The 10,363-nt window shown below is 33.2% G+C and overlaps 2 protein-coding genes across 2 annotated transcripts; both read left to right on the forward strand.

The window, feature by feature from the left end:
* Positions 1–328: 328 nt before the first annotated feature.
* On the forward strand, positions 329–2,873 carry P32 (complement C1q binding protein P32). Its single transcript, XM_077422565.1, has 5 exons — positions 329–743; positions 1,355–1,505; positions 1,585–1,787; positions 2,011–2,099; positions 2,641–2,873. The coding sequence occupies exons 1-5, from the start codon at positions 533–535 to the stop codon at positions 2,788–2,790; spliced, it is 804 nt and encodes a 267-aa protein (XP_077278691.1). The 5' UTR covers positions 329–532; the 3' UTR covers positions 2,791–2,873.
* A 1,037-nt stretch (positions 2,874–3,910) lies between these two features.
* Rab19 (RAS oncogene family member Rab19) lies at positions 3,911–10,226 on the forward strand. Its single transcript, XM_077422566.1, has 5 exons — positions 3,911–4,570; positions 5,821–5,905; positions 6,196–6,294; positions 6,404–6,561; positions 6,637–10,226. Exons 1-5 carry the CDS (start codon positions 4,361–4,363, stop codon positions 6,742–6,744), a joined length of 660 nt encoding a protein of 219 aa, XP_077278692.1. The 5' UTR covers positions 3,911–4,360; the 3' UTR covers positions 6,745–10,226.
* The last annotated feature ends 137 nt before the right edge of the window (positions 10,227–10,363 follow it).

The following is a 10,363-nucleotide window of genomic DNA, read 5'->3' on the forward strand; positions in this document are numbered from 1 at the left end:
CGAGCGTCAGCATGAAAAGGCACCTTTACACTATAGGATCTCTAACGACTGCGCATCACAGGGAATGCTTCACCTTTTAAACACCATGGAACAATATAGAAGTGTGATTTTCACTTTGCCGCCGCCGCCATCTTATGATCGTACGCCCTGCTGTCTATTGGTCTATATAACGGACCAATCAGAAAAAGAAACAAGTTTGCGTTTCTCTAGGGTTGCGTTCCAAAATTCACTCCGGGTAACTAAAATCTATAGTTTACGTCACTATAGCATTTTAGTTAACTAGAGTGAATTTTGGAACGCAGCCTAGGACTTTACACGACTGACCTGCCGCGGACCGGAAGCCGGGCACGAACTGCCGTGATGCAATCATTTCTCTCGTGCCGGACGCCGCAATCCACGTTGCTCGCACCACAGCTCGCACCACAGCTCGCACTTCGCAGTACGAAGTTCCCGGCGTTCTTCGCTGTTCTTCGTTGTTCTTCGCTTTTGATCTCGGTTCACTATAGTTCGTCGTCGTCGACTCTCATCCAGCATGAACGGAATTGTTAGGAGCGCGTTACGTGCCACGGCGCTCCGCGGTGTGCTGTCGTCCTCGTGCAGCAGCAACAGCGGTGGTCAATCCGTTAGGGCCTTGTGGAACGTTTGTGGCCGCCGGCAAGCTGCCGAAATCGTGCCTCTCGTCTCCTCGCTCGAGCTACACGATCTCCGTGCCCGCAGATGCTACAGCAGATCGCATACCAAAGGTATTAACCCGCAAGCCAGGATGTCGTATCAGATGAATCGCGCATTAATCGTTTCCGTAACTGGAACCACGATCACGGTGCCGGGAGTCGCCCATGTTCGTGAAGAAAGCCAGGCTACTCGCAAACGGAAACGTAGAGTTTAATTGTGACTTGAAACGTTCTTTTTTGTTCCTACTTTTAGAGTGATTTTTTTAGCGGTTTTTCTTCAAATTAAATCTGACGATTGTAAGTTGTAATATTTGATGAGTTTATTAGATATATTCTTTGTAGCTGAATTTATACTTTTCATCTCTTTCTTTTCTTTTTCTTTAATGTTTATTTTAGTTTAATTACAGGGAGTATAATATAGCGTAATTACAGAGAATGAATCTAAGGTCTTCTAATTTGTAAATTTCTATTAGTTCTCTGGATGCATGTATGGATATGTTGTATCATTCTTAGAGTCATCTTGCATTGTTCGGTTTAATTTTACTTATACATTATACAATTTGTTTTCTTTTAAAATTATACCAGTAAGTATGCCTTTTTTGTTAAGCAGAAATATATAAATTTTATATAATCCTTCATATCCTACTTGTTTATTTTCTATTAATTGTATTTATTTTTTGTAGCGGAAAAAGAATTAGTGGAATTTTTGGCTGAGGAGATAGTAGCTGAGAAGAAGGCGCAGAAATTAAAAATGATACCAACGACATTAGAGGGCTTTTCAGTGTCTCTCAATGGGGCTGAAGTCAATCTTGAAAAGAAAGATGGCACTGATACGTAAGAAAATTTTGCCATATCGACTTATGGATTATTCTGTAGATTTTTGATATATTAAATCTATGCTATTTTTTTCCAGTATTCATATTTTGTTTAACGTGAACCATACAGTGGATGCGGATGCCGAAGAGGAAATGAATCCTACTAGTGATAATGTAGAAATTGGCGAAATGAAGAGCAAACCGACTTTTACAGTAGATATAGTGAGGGGTAATCAGACTCTAGGCTTTAGGTGTTCTTTTAATAATCAACCTGGTGCATCGGGTGCAGATGATAATTATAGTATGTACACTTGTTATATCTTTTCTTTTAAAATATTGAATACAAAAGACCCCTTAAAATTTTATCTTGATTATTTCTCAGTATTGTGAAATCACTCTTCCGTATATTATAATTAAATGCTACAGATAAAATCGATATGCGATTTAATTTGTTATATTATTAGTTTATATTATTTGTTTCTTTAATGGTCTTTCAAATTGTAATTTAACTTTCTTTTTTGCAGATGACATATTTGGCATCGATGAAATCACGCTGTATGAAGGAGAACACAGCGATAAGGTATACTCTGTAGCTGGTGAGATTATCGATGGTGTAAGTATTCATATCCTATCTCTATTTTTTTCTAACATGATAATTATTTAACAAAAATTAATATAATTAATAATTAAATACGTTATTAATCAGTTTTATATAGTGATAAATATCGTTAATCTTCAAAAACTTAATTACCGGTACTTAGCGCTTTTCTAGAATATCGCTTTGATACTTAAAAGTTTTAAAGTAAAAAATTAATGGAGTCAAAATACATTCAATTTGTGAAGATTAACTATCTCCCCAAAGTGTTGAGTACAAAGTGGCTACATTATGTATGGTTACTTTGATTATTGATCTTTGGGAAATTATAAACAGTCTTATAAAGCTAACTCATGATCTTCTTTCATGTGTACGTTGAATTAAGATTGTGACATTTTATTTTAAATCTTCAGTTACTAATATGTTTCCTTAATTCTCTTTTTTCTACAATATTTAATATTTCTGTAACCAGTCATAGGCACGAACAAGACAATCCCATATATAAGTGTTAATTAAAAACTTCTTTATTATATTAAATAAAGCACTATTTATTTTACAGTATCTGTACGACCTACTGATGAACTACCTCGAGGAGAAAGGCATTTCAAATGAATTTGCAGAGAAACTGATCGATTTGAGCACATGCTACGAGCATACAGCTTATGTTAGCCTACTGGAGGGCTTATCGAAATTTACATCCGGAAAGTAATTCTAGGATCTAACATTAAGTTTATGCGATTCATGATACTGTAGTTTGTAAGAATTGTTAATAAAAAGATGTGCTGACGCGTATTTTTACTGATTAATTTCCAAAATATTCAAACAAAATGGAAATAGAAAATTAGAATGAACGATAATTTCATTTTTGTTTGTCTTATTATGTGAAGACAAAATATAGTTTCCTGTTGAATAAACTAAAACTGAATTAAATTAGAACTAAAATTTGTATTAAATATTTTAAAAGAGTGGTCACACACACGTTAAATAATTCTCTGTTATTTTTCTATTCCCTTATTCTTGCTTATTTTAATAGGCTAGAATAGGAATATTGTTACGTCATTTAAAACATACAATATGTAAATACGTTTGTTTATATATATATATATATATATATATATATATCTAACATGTTACATGTTTGATATGTTACATAAAAAATACAAGTAGAATGCTTTTTCTTTATGTTTTTCAGAAGACGGAATATAACTTCTGTGTGTATGTGTGTGTACTGTATTGTATTATAAGTTGTCTTGTGATTATAATGAATGAGTGAGAGTTATAGCATAAATCAACTTGTACTGCTCTTTTAATTTTGCTTATATAATGTAGAAAAAGAAAGAAAATATAATATATTACTGAAGTTTTTCTCTATATCATCTCCTATATCTCGTTTAAATTCTTCTGATACTTTATTCACTTTGAGGAATTTAAATTTTCGCCAACATTAGATTTAAAATTCTTGAAATTTTGAATAGTGTAACTTTCTTGCCGATTATGTTTTCTTGATACTTTGGAAAAAAAGCATGCTTTTTCATAAGACAAATATTTTGTGTTGCATAGACTTCATTAAATTTTTAAAAATTACAAAATGATTACATTGCTTTCGCACTTACATTCATGCTTATTCGTTCTTATATTATTTTAATTCTTATAAAGTATAATACTCAGACGGTCAAGTCTGTCAAAAGCAAAGTATCTGCTACAAATTTTGTTAGCAGAAAGACTACAGATTTGATGACGGTTCTGATATATTACATGATGTCGGTAGAATGCTAACACAGAAGTCTAACTTTTTTCTTTTTTATTCTACTTTTCATATATTCATTCACACTCTCGCTTGCTCGCACGACGTTTGTCTCAAATAAGATACACTAAAACAACGAGAAAAGAAGATAGATTCTTATTATTATATAGTGATAAATGTAACCGCGTGACATGGAAAAGGAATTCTTCTTTCAACCCAATGGATTTCCGACTCATGCGAGTCAGTGTACCACGATTATGGAAAAGGAATTACTGAAAAGAAAAGAAAAGTAAAAAGACTGAAGACAGAAAGGAAAGAGAGGGATCAACGATGCCGCGATTCGCCGCTGATACGAATCGCAGCGGGGCGGTAAGCTGGCTGCTGGACCAAAATGGACGCAATTGGATGAAGGAAGACTCGTGGATGTGGATAGCTAGATACGGCAATGGCGTAGATAGTCATCCGCGAAGTGGCAAAGTCCATTGCGACCAAGTCGCCATCGTCCTCGCGCGACGGCGCGAGTCCTAGTGAGAGGATGTCGTGCCGCGATCCCGACAACCTGATGATTAGTGACGACGAGAGCTTCGATTATCTGTTTAAAATCGTGCTGATTGGCGACTGTGGCACGGGCAAGACTTGCGTGGTGCAGCGCTTTAGATCCGGCACGTTCGTCGAGCGCCACGGCAACACCATCGGCGTCGACTTCACCATGAAGACCGTCCTCATCGACGGCAAGAGGGTCAAGGTGCGCCGCGCTCCGGAGATACATTTGCGTCGATCGCCAAGTTTAACCTCTGCTGCGTTCGTTTCATTAACTATGCTTTTCAGCGTGAGAAGAAGAGGAAGAAAGTAGAACCGAAAGCTAGCAAAGAAATTAATTCTTAATTTATAAAAAAATTATGTCTATAAGATAAATGATTGTCGCTTTATGCAAACGTTTTGATTCAAAAGAAACGTAAAATTTCTAGTAAAATACTCAAAAGATTTGAAGATATTTGATCCTGGTTCGAGTCCATTTGAAAGTAATGCTCTTGTTTGTCGAGGTACTCATCGATTCGAATTGACTTCATTGTTCATTATTTAATGTAAACAAGGACTGTTTATTTGTCTGTAGATTCATAGTTCAGTTTGAAATTGACCTTTCTCCTAACGAAGAAGCTCATTTGTATTTTTAACTTACAATTTTCTACATTAAATAGAAGTTGTAGAGTTAATCCTTATGAAGCATTCATAAATTTTTATACAGACGAAAAGCATAGCTTGATCTGTTTAAATTCATAGTAGACTAAGGATGGGAGCAAGTTCAATATCTACTTGAAGATCCGAGTTAAATCTAATGAAGTTTTATTGTTTCTAGGATTCGAGTAATAGTCATAAAAAATAATATTTCACACGTGTTGTACTGCGAAATAATTGATCTTGACTAATTCTGAATTTTAGAATGAGTACCTGCAGGATTCGAAGTGTATTTGTAAATATAGTTTCTATCATAAAAAATCGAATCTTTTACAAGGAGCATTTGAATTCTAAGAATGAAGTTGTTCATTTTAAACTTTAAAGAATGTAATGTGTAATGATCTTAAGTAAATTTTTTATTCCATATTTTTAATTAAATTATTATATTTAATTTCAACGATTAATCTAATATTTATATAATAATATCTGACATTTGTGTAATCATCAAAAAAATAATTAAAATAATTGTCGCTTTATACAAACGTTTTGATTCGAAGGAATGTAAAATTTCTAGTAAAATACTCATAAAAGATTGTAACATATTTGAAAGTAACATTTTGGTTTTTCGAGGTACTCATAGAGGATTCGAATCGATTTGAAAGTACTTTAATTTTTTTAAGTAATCTCATAGAGAGTTCGAAATTAACGAACTAGCCAACAGATTCGAATCTACTTGAGATACTTAATCGGTAGTAATGACTAATACTTAAATTTATAATGATTATTGAAATTGTTATCATATATTTCTATCATTGACAGCTACAAATATGGGATACTGCGGGACAGGAAAGATTTCGAACGATAACTCAGAGTTACTATAGATCTGCAAATGGAGTAATCGTAGGTACGTATATAAGTATGTACATTAGCCGCCCGCATAATCATTTTTCGATTAATATGTGTGTATTGTATTTTTAATTTAAAGAATAATTTACTATTTAAGAATCAGTTTAATAAAAAAAAAAAACTGATAGGAATTATATTATAATCTTGAAAGGCACAAGTGATTATATATTATATTGTTTTTCTTGACAGGGAGACTGAATTGTAGTTTTTGTTTTCTTTGTACGACTTTCTGTTGCCTGAAAAATTAAATACGGTATCGTTCTAATAGGTAATACACGATTATTTTAGTTTACGATATTACGAAGCGTTCGACGTTCTTGAGTTTACAACGTTGGGTGGAGGAAGTCCGGAAATACACGTCGTCTCATGTGTTACTAGTATTAGTTGGTACGATCATTCTATAATATTCTATATACATATATACGTTGTGACAATATCATAACGTAATTGCGTTGTGCAATTGTTACTCAGTTTCTGTATGCTTTTCGTTTCGCAGGTAATAAATGCGACTTGGAGGATCTGCGCGAGGTGAAGAAAGCGGAGGCTGAAGCCTTATGCCAATATCTGCCCGAAGTTTTGCACGTAGTGGAAACCTCAGCCAAAGATAACACAAACATAGACTCCGTCTTTTTCTATCTAGCATCGGAACTTAAGGTAAACCTGTTTTTACATCGCGCAAAATATTTTTCTTATATAATTTAAAAAATTGAAAAACGCACTTGTTTTTAGAGACGACACGATAATCGCCAGATTAGTGTGAGCGAGGGCGAAGTAGTGAGGCTCGGCGTCGGTCGAGATTTGTCTTCTTGTTCGGGCTGCTCGTACAAGATATTTTAAAATGTTTGATTTTTTTTCGGTACGCTGACCGAAATTTTTAACGAGTGTCCAGCAGTGATAAGATAGAAGGCATTCAACGAGTGTGATATCGATGCCTTCTGCAAGTTTCTTAATGTTACTGTTCTTAAAATAATGATTGAAAAGTTAGAAATTGGTATGCGGTGCAAAGGATTTGTCTAAAATATCGCATAAATCTTATAATCTTTTTACAAAAATTTCACTGCCTTTTATCTTAGCGTAGCGTGATACAAGTTAATATCTTCAAAGTAGAACACGTGCGGTCGGCGTGATTCTATCAGTACAGCAGAAAGATATTTAGTTACAAATTCAAGATATTATTTCTTGATCCGCACAGGATGAAAAATGTTCAAATTTCGAGAAATACGAATCTCGCGATAAAGATCTAATTTTTAGACCAAGACGGCTCATTTCTGCTCCGAAAGTTCGCTGTTCTGGGAAGAGTACGTATGTATATTTTTATATGCGATTTAAAACGTACAAATATATACACTTACGCATGCGTACATGTATTTACACTCCACGAATACTGCGGCAATCTAAAGAGATCTTATGGTATTCTAGTGCCTTAAAATTGTTATACGTCATGTGCTAAACGCACAGACATTCGTGAAGTGTAATCGAGAAGTTTTACAAGGGATTCAAATTGCGAGTACTAACTTAATGTTTTTTTTATTTATTTATTTTATTTATTTCCACACGTATACGAATGTTATTACGGCGAATGTGAAATGTTTTGTCTCGCGATCGCCGAACACCCATCTAGAAGCTGTAAATATTAATCCACAGTTGCATTCTCAGTGTGAATTTTGCGCTAAAAGCGAGCGTCTGATTCTCAGTCTTTGTTAAATTTAAACATGTAATGTACATGTTGCATTGTGTTTGCTGGGAAGAATATAATTCAAACAACCGCGTTCAGCGTCAGCGTTAAAAGCGCAATGGGAATAGGCAGATATGTAGAGCGCGTTTTGTTTAAATAAATGCTCTTGTTATTTATGAACAAATAGGTATAACGAATCTCTATTACTTACATGTCAATCGTTGTAATATATTTTTTTGATACTTATGTTGCACGTAAGAGCGTGTATTGTCTTTGAAATACTCCAATGCGAATGCAAATTATAGTTTTGATAAGAGCATCGATACGTAAAGCCTTGCGCATACATTATCAATTAAAGTGTTCATCGCAAAACAAGATCTTTGTTAATTTACAAATCTCGGTGCATTTTTTCGAATAAAATATTTTCGAGTAAAAAATATATTATATATTATATATATATATATATATATATATATATATATATATATATATGATCTGTCTGAATTGCAAAAAAGGATATTATATAAAACATAAAATATTGCGCTTTGAGTATTGCAATTATGTGCTGAAATAATACACAAGGTAATACTATCTCACAAGATTGATCAAATGTTTCAAAATTAAATATTTATAAGCTTATTGTTAAATAAATTTTTTCTTACTGAAAAAATATATACGCGTTATAAAAAAATTGATATTTTATTGATTTCACCTCCCTCTTGTAATATAAAAAGTTATAAAATTTTTGAAACACTCGATTAATTTTGTGATTAATTATACCATACAAAAAGTAATTAAAAATATTTATTGTATACTATATATTATATATGTAGACAGTTGAAAAATATATTTTTCTCTAAAATACGTGGCATAATAGTTTTGTTAGTTAAATGACGAAATGTACGTTTGCGTTTGGGTACATTTGAAATACCAAATAATAAAAAAATTTGTTTATTTATTACAAATTTTAACACACGCGACATACAAAATCGCTTCAGCTTTGCATGAATGTAGATTATAACTCCAAAGATGGTTCATATGACATTATAAATAATCCGATAAATTGCACGTAGACAAGGTGAACAAAATTTATCACAGTGACTGTAAAAAGCTAATCGTCTTTTCATGCCAAAAGTTGTTTGTGACCAGAGAGTCGATTTATAAATATTCATTCATATGTCAGTATCATCATTTGGTTTACGCGGAATTTCTATGATAATTCAGACAATTGTTTATTTCGGTATAAATGAATATGCTGTATATGGTATACATGTACATGTAATGGTTATAACATTAAAGGGTTATAAAACGCTGGCTAATGACATTTTCTTCATACCTCGGTCGAAAGTACGTACTTTCGTCCCTAATAGCAGGAACGAAAGTTTAACATTTACTCCCTGTGAAAAGTACACGCGCGCTCTCTATAACTTTAAACCTTAACGCCCTTTAACCTTAAAAATAGTCATCAATATTGTTCTGTCAATATGTCATCTGATGAATCCGTAGACGAGGAAGAAGTTATACGAAATTTCGATGCAGAAGCGCGATTGATAATAAATACAGATACGTTGCCAAAGAAGTCTGTTGATCGATACAATCTTGTTTACGACACGTATAAAAAGTGGCAGATAGAACACAAAACTTCACTGTCAAACTGTGAAGAAAATAATTTGGTTGTGTATTTTAATTTATTTTTACAAAATATGACAAGACTTGACTCTTGGAATGTATTTGATGCCTGCCCCCCCGACCAGCAGCACTCGCTTCGCTCGTGCCGCAAATGTCGGGGGCAGGCATCAAAAACATGCTTATTAACATTTAAAGTTAAAAAAAGTAAAATTAATAACGTACTTTCGACCGGCTATGAAGAAAAATCGTATACACTACGCGGGCCAAAAGTTGAAATCTCGGTCCTGCTGGTCATAATGCCCTCGGCTTCGCCTCGGGGCATCATGACGCGCAGGGCCGAAAATTCAACTTTCGGCCCTTGTAATGTAATATACTATTACTCGTTGCATTAAATTAATATTGCAGATTTCAGATATATTAAAAAAAGATAAAGCGAGGTAGAGAAGACAATTCCAGTTGATGTAACTCAACGTAATTCAAATATATTACAGATGTCTAAATTGACCTTGTAAAGATTAATTTGAAATTAAATATTCAACATCAAGCATATATCCATTGCTTGTACGTTATTTAATTTATACTCATCGCATGTTAAAGGATTTGGATAGACAGCATTAGCATAAATGTATAAAAATTTTCTGACCTTAGTTTGTTGTATGAAAACAGTCTTACGTATTTAAGGCACTTTTTAATGTTGTTTCTACATCGCAAAAAATATTATCATCATTAAATTTATATAAATATCAACGAGCTACAATGATAATAGTTAAACTCCGGCGAATTATAGATATATTTGAAAGCATTTGTAATTGACGATGTAAGGAGAGAACAACGTTGCAAAATAGTTATATTTTATTTTGTAAATCAACGAAGAAGCTATCAGCGCAAATAGTTTCTTTCTGTTCTATCAAAATATTTTCTGTTGAAATCACACAAGTACCTGAGATTCTTATCTATGCCTGATTGCTACGCAATGTAATGTATGGATTCTGTGTTAATTATATTTTTTAAATTACATGATTATCAATTAATTGCTGTTATCAACGTTACATTTCAGAATCTTATTAAAAAAAGCTTACGTCTTAAAAAATAATATATTAATGTATAGTAAGATGAGAAATTATCAAGGAAGACTTAAGTAAGGATATTCTA

Source organism: Temnothorax americanus, unplaced genomic scaffold (genome assembly GCF_048541705.1).
Source record: "Temnothorax americanus isolate GAGA-0224 unplaced genomic scaffold, ASM4854170v1 Scaffold71, whole genome shotgun sequence".
NCBI classification, from domain to species: domain Eukaryota; kingdom Metazoa; phylum Arthropoda; class Insecta; order Hymenoptera; family Formicidae; genus Temnothorax; species Temnothorax americanus.

Excerpts from the sequence above, each read along its gene's own strand:
- P32 (XM_077422565.1), top strand. The coding sequence starts at position 533 with ATGAACGGAATTGTTAGGAGCGCGTTACGTGCCACGGCGCTCCGCGGT. Across the intron at positions 744-1,354 it reads CAGCAGATCGCATACCAAAG|CGGAAAAAGAATTAGTGGAA; the intron begins GTATTAACCCGC and ends TATTTTTTGTAG. Across the intron at positions 2,100-2,640 it reads CTGGTGAGATTATCGATGGT|TATCTGTACGACCTACTGAT; the intron begins GTAAGTATTCAT and ends TTTATTTTACAG.
- Rab19 (XM_077422566.1), top strand. The coding sequence starts at position 4,361 with ATGTCGTGCCGCGATCCCGACAACCTGATGATTAGTGACGACGAGAGC. Across the intron at positions 5,906-6,195 it reads TGCAAATGGAGTAATCGTAG|TTTACGATATTACGAAGCGT; the intron begins GTACGTATATAA and ends CGATTATTTTAG. Across the intron at positions 6,295-6,403 it reads TGTGTTACTAGTATTAGTTG|GTAATAAATGCGACTTGGAG; the intron begins GTACGATCATTC and ends TTCGTTTCGCAG.